The sequence below is a fragment of the Mirounga leonina genome, unplaced genomic scaffold (genome assembly GCF_011800145.1).
Source record: "Mirounga leonina isolate KUSES-001 unplaced genomic scaffold, KU_Mleo_1.0 Mir_173, whole genome shotgun sequence".
NCBI lineage: Eukaryota > Metazoa > Chordata > Mammalia > Carnivora > Phocidae > Mirounga > Mirounga leonina.
In genome coordinates this window covers 57,501,620-57,515,366 of record NW_023270447.1, presented here as the reverse complement: position 1 = coordinate 57,515,366, position 13,747 = coordinate 57,501,620, and the positions used below count along the sequence as shown (strand labels likewise).

The 13,747-nt window shown below is 35.9% G+C and overlaps 1 protein-coding gene and 1 pseudogene across 1 annotated transcript in view; one reads left to right on the top strand and one right to left on the bottom strand.

The window, feature by feature from the left end:
* The window catches only part of LOC118019452 (cytochrome P450 4X1), a 41,352-nt gene that overhangs the window by 20,727 nt on the left and 6,878 nt on the right, over window positions 1-13,747 (top strand). The window contains 2 exon segments of the mRNA XM_035018633.1: window positions 11,563-11,669; window positions 12,236-12,426. Of these exon segments, the coding sequence (XP_034874524.1) occupies window positions 11,563-11,669; window positions 12,236-12,426 (298 nt within the window).
* On the bottom strand, window positions 9,461-9,759 carry LOC118019451 (annotated as a pseudogene).

The window sequence follows — 13,747 nt, the reverse complement described above, 5'->3', positions numbered from 1 at the left end:
TTAAAAGTTCCATCTTTTCTGTGATATATATATACCATGGAATATTACTCAGCAATAAAAAGATTGAGATCTTGCCCTTTGCAGCAACATGCATCCATACCTAGAGGGCATTATGGAAGTGAAGCAAGTCAGACAAAGACAAATACTATATGATCTCACTCAGATGTTTTGATTTAAGCAACAAAACAAATGAACAAACAAAGAAAAAGACAAACAGAAAACCAGGCTCTTAAATACAGAGAACAGTACACCTGAAACTAATATAATACTGTATGTTAATTACACTTCAATTAAAATTTTAATTTAATTTAATTTAAAAGTTCTATCTTTTCCAGTGATTTGAGATAACCACCTTTATCATATACTAAATGGACATATGTATTTGACCTTATTTCTGAACTTTCTTTTCTATTCCATTGGTCTGTCTATTTATTCATGTATTGGAATCACATTGATTTATTTAAAGAGATTTTGTAGTATGTTGTTTGTTTGTTTGTTTGTTTTTTAAATAAGAACTAGGGATGCCTGGGTGGCACAGTCAGTTAAGTGTCCGACTCTTGGTTTTAGCTCAGGTCATGATCTCAGGGTTGTGAGATCGAGCCCTGCTTAGGGCTCTCCACCTAGCATGGAGTCTGCTTAAGATTCTCTTTCCCTCTCCTTCTGCCCCTCCACCCTGTGCTCATTCTGTCTCTCTTCTAAAATAAATCTAAAAATTAACAAACTATTTTTCAGAGAGTTTTAGGTTTACAGAAAAATTAAGCAGAAAATACAAAGAGTTCTTATATACTTTCTCACCTCCTCCCCTGCCCCCACTTACACAGTTTCCCCTATTATTCACATCATGCACTAGTGTGGTACCTTTGTTATATTTGATGGGGCAATATTGATACATTATTATTAACTAAAGTCCATAGTTTACTTTAGGGTTCACTATTTATATTGTACACGGTATGGGTTTTGACCAACACATTATGATATGTATCCCCTTCTATTCCTAGTTTTCTGAGAGGTGTTTTTTTTTAATCATGCATGGGTGTTAGATTGTGTTAGATCTTTTTCACTCATCTTTTGATAGGGTCCTATGATTTTTCTTCTTTAATTTATTGATGTGATAGATTACATTAAATGATTTTTGAATGTTGAACCAGACTTGCATATCTGGAATAAATCCCACTTGGTCATAGTGTATAGTTGCTTTTATGCATTGTTGGATTTTATTTGCTAATATTTCATTGAAGATTTTAGCATCTGTTTCATGAGAGATATTGGTTTGTAGCTTTCCTTTCTTGTAATGTCTTTGTCTGGTTTTGGTATTAGGATAATGTCTGGCCTCATAAAATGAATTAGGGAGTATTCCCTCTGTTATTCTCTGGAAGAAATTGTAAAGAATTGGTATGATTTCTTTCTTAAATATTTGACAGAATAAACCAGTGAAGTCATCTAGACCTGGTTCTTCCTGTTTTGGGAAGGTTATTAATTATTGATTTAATTTCTTTAATGGATATAGGCCTATTTAGATGATCTGTTTCTCTTGTGTTTTGGTAGATTATGTCTTTTAAGAATTTGGTCCATTTCATGTAGGTTATCAAATTTATGGGCATACAGTTGTTCATAATATTCCTTTATTATCTTTTTAATGCCCATAGAATCAGTAGTGATGTCCCCTTTTTATTTCTGATATTAGTAATTTGTGTCTTCTCTCTTTTTTTTCTTAGTTAACCTAGCTAGAGATTTATCAATTTTATCGGTCTTTTCAAAGAACCAACTTTTGGTTCATTGATTTTATTCCTTGATTTCCTATTTTTAGTTTCACTGCTTTCTGTTCTAATTTTTATTATTTCCTTTTTTTTACCTACTTCGGATTTAATGTGTTCTCTTTTTAGTTTCCTAAGGCAGAAGATTCGATTGTTGATTTTAGATCTTTCTTCTTTTCTAATATATTAATTCAATGCTATAAAGTTCCCTCTAAGTACTGCCTTCACTGTGTCCCACAATTTTGATTAGTTGTATTTTAATTTTCATTTAGTTAAAAAATTTAAAAAATTTCTCTTGAAATTTCTTTGGCCCATGTGTTATTTAGAAATGTGTGTTTTACTCTCCAACTATTTTGGAGTTTTCCAACTACCTCTCTGTTATGGATTTCTATTCCATTGTGGTCTGAGAGCATACTTCATATGATTTATGTTCTTTTAAAATTTAAGGTGTGTTTTATGGCCCAAATGTGACCTATCTTGGAGAATGTTCTCTGCGAGCTTGTAAAGGAAGTGTATTCTATTGTTGTTAGATGATGTGTTCTATAGACGTGAAATAGATCCAGTTGACTGATGACATTGTTCAGTTCAACTATGTCCTTGCTGGTTTTCTGACTGCTGCATCTGTCCATTACTGACAGGGGAGTGTTGAAGTCTCCAACTGTGAGAGTAGATTCATCTATTTCTCTTTGGAGTCCTATTATTTTTTGCCTTATATATTTTGACACTCTGTTGTTAGGTGCACTCACATTTTTTAGAAAGGTTTCATTTATTTATTCATGAGAGACAGAGACAGGCAGAGGCAGAGGGAGCAGAAGGCTCCCCCTGGAGCAGGAAGCCTGATGCAGGACTGATGTGGGGCTCGATCCCAGGACCCCGGGATCCCGACCTGAGCTGAAGGCAGATGCTTAACTGACTGAGCCGCCCAGGTGATTTCACATTAAAGATTGTTGTCTTCTTGGAGAATTGACCCCTTTATAATTATGTAATGCCCTTTTTTATCCCTAATAAATTTTCCCTAATATTTTTCCTTGCTTTGAAATCTGTTCTATCTGAAGTTAATATAGCTATTCCAGTTTTCCTTTGGTTAGTTAGCATGGCATATCTTTCTCTATTCCTTTACTCTTAATCTATATGTATCTTTATATTTTAAAGTGGGTTTCTTGTAGACAATATATAGTTTGGGTATTTTTAAATCCCTCTGACAGGGATCTTTTAATTGGTGTATTTAAACCATCGATGCTTAATATGATTATTGATATATTTGGATTAATAGCTACCATATTTGTTACTTTTTACTATTTGTTGCCTTTTTTTTTCTTTTTGGTCTTCCACTTTTTTCCTGCCTTATCTGGTTTTAATTGAGCATTTTATATGATTCCATTTTTCTCCTCTCTTAGCATATAAATTATACTCTTTTTTACCTTGTTTAGTGGTTGTCCTTGAGTTTGTAATATGTATTTAGAACTAATCCAAGCCCACTTTCAAATAATACTTGCAAGTACCCTATAACAGGGTATTCCCAACTCCCAATTTTTCTCCTATTCCCTTATAACATTGCTATAATTTATTTTACTTCTCCCTAAGCTATAAAATTGAATACATTGTTGTTTTTATTATTTTGAACAGATTGTTATCTGTTAGATCAATTAAAAATAAGGAAACAAAAGGTTTTGTTTTAACTTCATTTATTCATTCCTTAATGTTTTTCTTTCTTTATGCAAATCTGAGCTTCTGAACTATATTATTTTCCCTCTTTCTAAAGAACAGATTTTACTATCTTGCAAAGCAGTTCTAATGGTGACAAATTTCCTCAATCTTTGTCTGAGAAAGTCTTTATTTCTCTTTCATTTTTAAGGGTAATTTGGAAGAATTCAAGGTTGGTGTGTTTTTCTTTTTAGCACTTTAAATATTTTACTCCACTCTCTTCTCTGCCTGGCTTCTGAAGAGAAGTCCAATGTCATTTTTGTCACTGCTGTTCTGTAGGTAGTGTTTTTTTCCTGTGGTTTCTTTTAAGATTTTCTTTTTGTCTTTGATCTTCTGTAGTTTGAATAGAATGTGCATATTGACTTTTTGGTGTAGATTTTTTTATGTTTTCCTGCTTGGTATTCTCTGCATCTCTTGTATCTGTGGTTTGGTGTCTATCATTAATTTTGGAAAGTTCTCAGTCGTTTATTGTTTCAAATACTTCTTCTGTTCCTTTCTTTTTTTTCTTCTCTTTGGTCCTTTATTTTTCATTTTTCTGGTGGGGATTGTTCCTTGATGACTTTCTCTATTTCTTCTGTGGAAATTAGTCTAAGTTTTCTATCTCTACTGGAGTCAACTCTGGTACACTGAATATTCCATTTCATGTAGGTTTTAAAATTTATTTGGATAGAAGCAGTAATCTCATGATTTTAAAAAATTTCTCTGATCTTTAAAAAAAAATTTCTCTGGGGGCTCCTGGCTGGCTCAGTCAGTAGAGGATGCAACTCTTGACCTCAGGGTTGGAAGTTCAAGCCCGATGTTGGGTGTAGAGATCACTTAAAAATAAAATCTTAAAAAATAAATAAATAAAATAAAATAAAAAATTTAAATTTAAAAAAATTTCTCTGTATTAATTTTTATTTTCCCTTTGTCATTTCTTACTTCATATAGTTGTGCATTCTCCCTCTTTTCCTGATTAAATTAGCTAATATATGTCTGTTATGGATTTTTTTGAAAGAGCCAAAAAATTTTTTTAAAGATTTTTATTTATTTATTTGTCAGAGAGAGAGAGTGGGGGAGAGAGAGCACAAGTGGCAGGAGCGGCAGGCAGAAGGAGAAGCAGGCTCCCTGCTGAGCAGGGAGCCCGATGCAGGACTAGATCCCAGGACCCTGGGATCATGCCCTGAGCCAAAGGCAGATGCTCAACTGACTGAGGCACCCAGGCGTCCTGAAAGAGCCAAACTTTTGATTTATTAATTTGGTCTACTGTTTTTCTGTTCTTTACCATACTAACTTCTGCAATTTTCTTTATTTTTTTATACTCTGTGTTGGTTTATTTTGTTATTCTTTTTCTAGTTTTTAAGTTAGGATTTAATATATTTATAGTAGTTCTCCCTCATCCATGGTTTTGCTTTCCATGGTTTCAGTTACCCATGGGCAATCGTGATCTGGAAGCAGATGATCCTTCTGATGTATCATCAGAAAGTCACTTCATTTCATCACAGCTATTTTATCATCTCACATCATCACAAGAAGCAGGGTGAGAGTATAGTACAATGAGTTATTTTGAGAAAGAGCAAGAGACCACATTCACAAAATTTTATTACAGCATATTTTTATAATTGTTTTATTTCATTATTGTTGCTAATCTCTTACTGTGCCTAATTTATAAGTTAAACTTTATCATAAGTATGTGTGTATAAGAAAAGAACAGATTATATAGGGCTTGGTACTATCTGTGGCTTCAGGTATCCATTGGTGATCTTGGTACATATCCCTGCAGATAAGAGAGGATTACTGTATTTTATTCTTTCATCCTTTTTCCTATTTCTATTTGCTTTGTGGGTCTGTGTGTGTGTGTGTGCACACGCGTGCACGCACACGTATTAGTAGGTTTTTTCTTTTTTTATTGTGGTAAAATACCCATAATGTAAACTTTACCATCTTAACCATATTTTATTTTTTTAATTATTTTTTTATTTTTGTAAAGATTTTATTTTTTTATTTGACAGACAGAGAGAGAGCACAAGCAGGCAGAGTAGCAGGGAGAGGGAAAGGGAGAAGCTGGCTCCCCACTAAGCAGAGAGCCCAATGTGGGCTCAATCCCAGGACCCTGGGATCATGACCTGAGCCAAAGGCAGATGTTTAACTGACTGAGCCACTCAGGTGCCCCAACCATATTTTAAATGTACAGTTCAGTGGTATTAAATACACTTACATTGTTGTGCAGCCATCACCATCCATCCCCATAAACCTATTTATCTTGTAAAGCTAAAATTCTATACCTATTAAACAGTAACTCCCTATTCTCCCCTCCCTTCAGTCCCTGGCAACCACCATTGTACTTTCTGTCTTTATGATTTGGGCTATTCTAAGTACCCTATAAATGGAAACTATGTGTATTTATCTTTTTGTCACTGGCTTATTTCGCTTAGCATGTCCTCAAGGTTTATCCATGTTGTAGCATGTCAGAATTTCCTACGTTTTTAAGACTGAAAATATTCCATCACGTTTTGTTTATGCAATCATCCATCAATGGACATTTGGGTTGCTTCCATATTTTAGCTTTTGTGAATAATGCTGTTAGAAACATGGGTGTACAAATATCTCTTCAAGACTCTGCTTTCAATTCTTTTGAAGGTTTCCCCAGAAATGGAATTGCTGGATCATATGATAATTCTATTTTTTTTATTATTTGAGGAGCTGCCATATTGTTTTCCACAGCAGCTGTAGCATTTTGCATTCCTACCCATAGTGCACAAGGGGTTCTGATTTCTCCAGATTCTTACCAATAGCCGATGCAGGACTAGCCCGATGCAGGACTAGATCCCAGGACCCTGGAATCTGGGGTTTTTGATAGTAGCAATCCTAATAAGTCTGAGGGTTTTTTCTGGGGTTTTTGATAGTAGCAATCCTAATAAGTCTGAGGTGGTATCTCATTATAGTTTTGATTTGCATTTCCCTAACGATCAGTGATGTTGAACATCTTTTCTTTTCATGTGCTAATTGTCCATTCATATATCGTCTTTAGAAAAACGTCCACTTAAGATCTTTACCCATTTTTGAATCAGGTTGTTTTCTGGTACTGTGTTTTAGGAGTTCTCTATATATTCTGGATCTGAATCCCTTATCAGATAGATGATTTGCAAATATTTTCTCTCATTCTGTGGGTTGCCTTTTTACTCTATGGATACTGTTTTTAAATTTTTATGAAGTCTTATTGGTCTACCTTTTCTTGTGTTACCTGCGCCTTTCTTGTGTTACCTGGGTGTCAGTGCAAGAAATCCTTACTAAATCCAGTGGCTTTTAATCCTATTTTTCTTTCAAGAATTTTATTGTTCTAGGTCTTACAATTAGGTCCTTGACCTATTTTGAGTTAATTTTCAAATACGGTATAGGTAAGGTCTAATTTCACTCTTTTGCATGTAGATGTCCAGTTTTCCCAGCAACAATTTGTTGAAAAGACTGTCCCTTCCCCCCTTGAATGGTCTTAGTATCCTTGTCAAAAATTCTTTGACCATATATGTGAGAGTTTATTTCTGCGCTCTGTATGCCATTCATACATGGTATATGTCTGTCTTTATGCTGTTACCACCCTGTTTTTGATTACCATAGCTTTGTAGTAAATTTTGAAGTTAGGAAGAAGTGTGAGTCCTTCAGTTTTGTTCTTTTTCAAGATGGTTTTGAGTCTTTGTAGTCCCTTGAGATTCCATATGAATTTTAGGATGGATTTTTATATTTCTTATTGCTATGTGTTTTTAAGGTTATGAATTTTTTTTTGTTCATTGATTAAATATATCCTATGTATTTTGATTAGTAATGTTTTTATTATCATTATTTTTTCAGAAATGCTTTAATTTCTGTTTGTATATCCCTTTCACTCAAAAGGTGTTTAATAGAAGGTTTATAAATTTCTGGGTGAAAAGCTTTCTTATTTTTTTATTTTTAAAAATTTCTAATTTTGTTGTATTGCAATTAGAAAGCATTGTTTGTAGTATTTCCATTTTACAGAACTTACTAATGTTTTCTTTGGTCTAATATGTGATCACTTTTTATAAATTTTCCATGCACTCTTATGAAGAAGATAAATCCTCTATTATTAGGTATGGTGTCTGATAGTTTCCCCCATATGTTCTGCCTTATTATTTTGTTTGGATCTTCTATATCTTATTTTTGTCCATTTGACCTGTCCTGTACTGGGAGTAGTATGTTGAAGACTCCTATTATTAGTATGATCCTGCCTATCTTTCCTTGCATTTCCTATAGTTTTCTGCTTTAAATAGGTACTGCTGTGTTATTTGGTGTGTGTATATGCTCATAAGTATTATATCTTGTGGTATCATGACTTTAAGATTTTATTTTTAAGTAATCTCTACACTCAACGTGGGGCTCGAACTTATAACCCTGAGATCAAGAGTCACATGTTCCACCAACCCAGCCAGCCAAGTGCCCTGTGATATCCTGACTTTTAACATTAAAAACTGACCTTCTTGGAATGCCTAGGTGGCTCAGTCAGTTAAGCATCTGCCTTCAGCTCAGGTCATGGTCACAGGGTCCTGGGATCCAGTCCTGCATCGGGCTCCTTGCTCAGCGGGGAGCCTGCTTCTCCCTCTGCCTGCCGTTCTGCCTGCCTGTGCTCTCTCTCTCTCTCTGACAAATAAATAAATAAAATATTTAAAAATAAATAAATAAATAAAAAATAAAAACTGGCTTTTAATTAGTTTTTTTTTAAGATTTTATTTATTTTTATTTGAGAGAGAGAGAATGAGAGAGAGGGAGTACATGAGAGGGGGGAGGGTCAGAGGGAGAAGCAGACTCCCTGCCGAGCAGGGAGCCCAATGCGGGACTCGATCCAGGGACTCCAGAATCATGACCTGAGCCGAAGGCAGTCGCTTAACCAACTGAGCCATCCAGGCGCCCTTTTAATGAGTTTTTGTTCAAATTCTACTTTGTTTGATATCAGGATTGCAACCCCAATTTTCTTATTATTTTCATTTGTCTCGTACATCCTTGTCCATCCCTTTATTTATAGACATTTTGAATTGCTTTGTTTTATGCGTTTTTCTTACATGCAGCACATAGTTCAGTTTTGCTTTATGAGTCCATTTGAAAATGTTTTTATTTTAGTAAACAAGTCATTCCCATTCTTATTTGTTGAAATGACTGATACGTTTGGACTCAACCCTGCACATTATTATGCTTTACTATGTGTATTGTATTATAGTTACTGTGTTTATTAGTTTCCTAAAGGCTTCCCTAACAAATAACTACTCACTGGTTCTGGGTGAACATGAATTTGGGGGGGACATTATTCAATTCAGTACACTGTGTTCCTTTCTCTATGTGGTATGTCTTCTTTGCTCTTTTAAAATATATCTTTTGATATTTAAGAAGGTTTATATTTTTTCTCTGGCTACCATAGTGTTTAGTCCTTCCATAAATCCTTAACTCCCCTTTCCCTTATTTAAACTTTTGCTACCTGGCTTGTCATTTTAACTGTAGTAAATATAGATAACATTTGCCATCTTAATCTTTTTAAAGTATACAGCTTAGTGCTATTAATTACATTCATGTTATTGTGCCATCACCACCACCATCCATCTCCAGAATCATTTCACCTTGCAAAATTGAAATTCCATACATATTAAATTATAATTCCTCTTTATACTCCTTTCTCTTGGAAACCACTATTCTACTTTCTGCCTCTACAAATTTGACTAGGTATTCTAGGTACCTTATATACATATATGAGGAATCCTATAGTATTTGTATTTTGTGACTGGTTATTTGACAGTTTGTCAGTTTTTAATAATATCCTTTGATTTTCATTTATTACCTATACAATTATTAATGATTGTTTTTTTCAAGCTTCAGATATTTATTAATCAGTGTAAACCCCAACACAATACACCAACATGATTTCATGCATTTAGAGGGGACATATTTCCTGGATAAGTAGAAAATTGTGAGGATGGCGTCTGGAAGGCCTTCATTCTGAGCAGCTTTATATTGAAACATTTCATTTAGAAGTCTGGATCTTCTTTCTTCAGTTTGCTGTAATCTAAATTCACTGAGCAGAACTTGTATTAACCATGGGAGCCCAGTTTGCTCCAAGATTCTGGATTATTCCTATCCCCACTGACATCTGGATTAAGCAATGCCAGGTGCAAGACATACAGTGCTGCTCCAGTACATCCCACTCCAACAAATATGAGGAGGAAGATCAAGCTCAGATGCTTCTTGGCCTGACTGAGGATCTGGCATAACATGGTTGCAGCAGAGGCCTCAGGTCCAGAGGGAGAAAAGATCAAACGTGCCAGGCTCCCAACAATTAGTGATTATTCTACTTTCCCCTTTCTCCCTCCCATCTCCTCCTATTTTTAGTTGAATTATTTTCACTTTTAGTGTTTATGCGATATCCTTCTGCCCATGTGCCAATCCTTATTTTAGTATGAGATCTAAAATTACATCTATGAAATGTGCACCTCAGTTCTTTAATGAAGTTTTCCTAGTTGGATGAAGCTCAACCACTCCAGATTCCTCAGGATGGGCTCATGAGCATAGTATTTTCTGAGTTCATGCAAGTTTATACCTGTTTTTTGGTAGATTTGATACTTGTTTGAATGACAAATTTCCTGGATATAAAGGTAGGATAAAAGTACTTTACTGCTACTTTGTTTCCTTGAGTTTCTTGAAAATGCTCTAATCTTTTGCCCAACACAGGGCTTGAACTCACGACCCTGATATCAAGACCTGAGCTGAAATCGAGAGTCTGATGCTTAACTGACTGAGCCACCCAGGCACCCTGAAAATGCTCTAATCTTGTTTTGATTTCTTTATTGTTCTTGAGAAGTATGATGCTGCCTTAATTTTCGTCCCCTTAAAAGTCATTTGGTCTTTTTGTTTGGAGTCTCTGAGGATTTTCTTTTCTCTGTCTTCAATGTTGACTAGTTTTATTAGGGTATATTTGGTATTGGTTATTCTGTCCCAACTTTTCCAGGGATAAGGTGGGCCTCTTAATATGTACATTTAAATTTTGTCTCACTTCCACAGTTTTCTTGGATTATAGTTTTAGATATTCTGTTTCATATTTTTGTGGGGTTCTTTTTTAAACCCCATCAGTTATACAGATGTTGGTGTTTCTTTGCCTGTCTTCCATTTCGTTTGATAACTTTTCCATGAAAATGAGATATTAGACTAAGAAAGAAAAGAATGATTGGCCACTTGCCCCTGCATTTGAAACCATCTTTATTATATTGCCTCCCTAGTTATATAAAGTCTATTTTAGCTATACTGTGTTTCTTTGGAACTTTGATCAAAGTTTGTCATTTGATGGGAGAACAAACATCCTCAAAAATTAAATCTATTTAAATACAATGTACCCAGTCTGAGATTAGGAAATTAGGTAAGATTTGAAGCTATTCATGGGCCATGGCTTGCTCTGTAATAATTTTTTTTTAATTTAAATTAAAAGTTTACTTATTACTTGTAAAGGCCATAAGGATCATTATTTTTTTCTAGTTCCTTTTTTTTAAAATTTTTTTATTGTTATGTTAATCCCCATACATTACATCATTAGTTTTAGATGAAGTGTTCCATGATTCATTGTTTGTGCATAACACCCAGTGCTCCATGCAGAACGTGGCCTCCTCAATATCCATCACCAGGCTAACCCATCCTCCCACCCCCCTCCCCTCTAGAACCCTCAGTTTGTTTTTCAGAGTCCATCGTCTCTCATGGTTCATCTCCCCCTCTGATTCCCCCCCCTTCATTCTTCCCCTCCTGCTACCTTCTTCTTCTTCTTCTTTTTTTTTCCTTGACATATATTGCATTATTTGTTTCAGAGGTGCAGATCTGAGATTCAACAGTCTTGCACAATTCACAGTGCTTACCAGAGCACATACCCTCCCCAGTGTCTATCACCCAGTCACCCCATCCTTCCCACCCCACCCCCTACTCCAGCAATCCTCAGTTTGTTTCCTGAGATTAAGAATTCCTCATATCAGTGAGGTCATATGATAGATGTCTTTCTCTGTTTGACTTACTTTGTTCTTGCTCTGTAATAATTTTACTTTGATTAACTTTGCTGTCACTTTGGTAATGGGGAATTGTTATTCTGTCCCAGAAAAGGTAATCCAGGATAGAAAGAAATTCCTCAAAGATGAGAAGAAGCATGGTAACACTCAGAAGCAGAAGTACCAGGATTTTCTGGATATTATCCTTTCTGCCCAGGTAAATCTTTCAAATGTCTGAGGCTGCTCATATATGTAGTTAATTGTGTGGGTAAATGGATGAGTGAGGAGGAGGGGAGACACGAGGAAAATTGATCAACTAAATTTAACAATACTTTTGAATTAATGGGTTGGCTCCATACAGTTTGAGGTAAAGATAGAAGTCTGTAATTCTGTCACTAGAGGGAGTCAGATAAGACTAAATTTTTTCCTAATTGGACAGAATTTGGTGATTATTGCAAAGATACGTGGCAGTTTAGGGAAGCACAGGAAAATGGGTCATAGTGTAAGCTGGTAAAAGGAGGAGGAGGAGGTGCTGGGAAATCTGCAGGAATCTGGCAGGATGAATGAAGGAACTGTTTGCAAGTCCTGCTTTCCTTATTTAATGTTGGTTCTCCTTTATGCTCTGGTCAAAGTGTGGCTCCTACTATGTATTTGTTGAACTGAATTAAAATTAAAACTCTCATATGAAACTCTAATTTTTTCCCCTAAAGCCATTATCTTGACTGGGGCTATAGACATCTATAAACTGACATTGCATAAACATATCCCTACTATACCTTCCAGGCTGAAAATGGCAACAGCTTCTCAAATACTGACCTAAGGTCTGAGGTGAACACATTCATGTTGGCAGGGCATGACACCATGGCAGGGAGCATTTTCTGGCTCCTCTACTACCTGGCTCTGAACCCTGAGCATCAGGAGAGATGCCGGGAGGAGATCAGGGGCATCCTGGGGGACAGGTCTTCTATCACCTGGTAAGATCTGCATTCTTAAACATTTCATCTTGCTTCCTCTCCATGGCTTTTGCTTTATTTTCTCCTCTGGTACCTTGGTGACCATTGTGCTTCAAGATATGTGCCTGTAGAAACAGAACAGGCAGGCTACTATTCTGCTTTTTTTTCTAGACAGACCAAAATTATCCCTATATCTTTGCAAAAGAAGTTCACTCGTCCACAAGTTATCTGCTTCATTGTTTTTCTTAATCAGTGGTATGTAATGTCCCTTTTCTTTCTTTCACCTGGCTCAGTGCACTGGAAATGGGGACTTGATCCCTAGACTTGCACTGAGAGTTTGAATGGTAAGACTCAAGTGGGTCTCCTCTCTGAGACCCCAGCAAGCAGCCATATCATTTAAGCCCCCATTGTAGTCATTCCCTCCCATCTCCTTGTTCACTCCTCAGAACTGGCTTAGACTTTGAACATAGTACTAATATGATATACACTGTAGTTAAGTCTAGCGATTATGGATTGAGAACATTCTAAGTACTGAGGCACTTAAGAAATGTGCAAGATTTGGTGTGGATCCTGCCCTCAATGAGCTCACACCCTGGGACAGGAGACAGGCCTCCGTATGGATAATTGCCATATAACCTGGTAAGGGTAGCGAGAAAGAGATGTGCTAACTACTATAGAAACTCAGAAGACAGGCACCTAACCTGGTACAGGGGCTCAAGAGGACTTCTTGGGAGATCTGACACCCAAGCTGCCTCTTACAGGTTGGGTTAGCCAGGTGGAAAATGTCAACACCATTTTGCAAGATTTCGAGCTTATCTGGTTATTCAACAATGCCCAGGTTATGGATTTGCCCCTGAGACATGCTGTCTTAAAGAAAAACCAACATATGTCTCTGATTTAAGCCACATTCTTCACCCTAGCTAGATATTTCACTTACCATTGTTTTGCTGGCCAAAGGGGCAAAGAGATAGAAATGCTAAGGGCTACTCAGCCCCAGGACTAAGGGGAATGCACCATATTTCAAATGCAAAGGTCAGCTCAGTTAGAACATTTGTAAGGGAAAATTTGGATTTGTATAGGTATGGTAGAGCTCCTACTTTTTATAAGGAAATAATAGTTATTTCTTACCATAAATTAAAGGTTTAATTTATATAGCACAAAATACAGTGTTGCTTAGTCATTTTTTATTCATTCATCAACATTAATTGAATATTTTAACCTGTTTAGGGTGGATATATATATACAATCCCAATATTGGCCTTTCTCATTCTTGTCTGGCTTATGTGAAATGTGAAAACAATAAAGAAATCTTTGCCAGGTGAGAAAACAAAGTCCAAAGGAT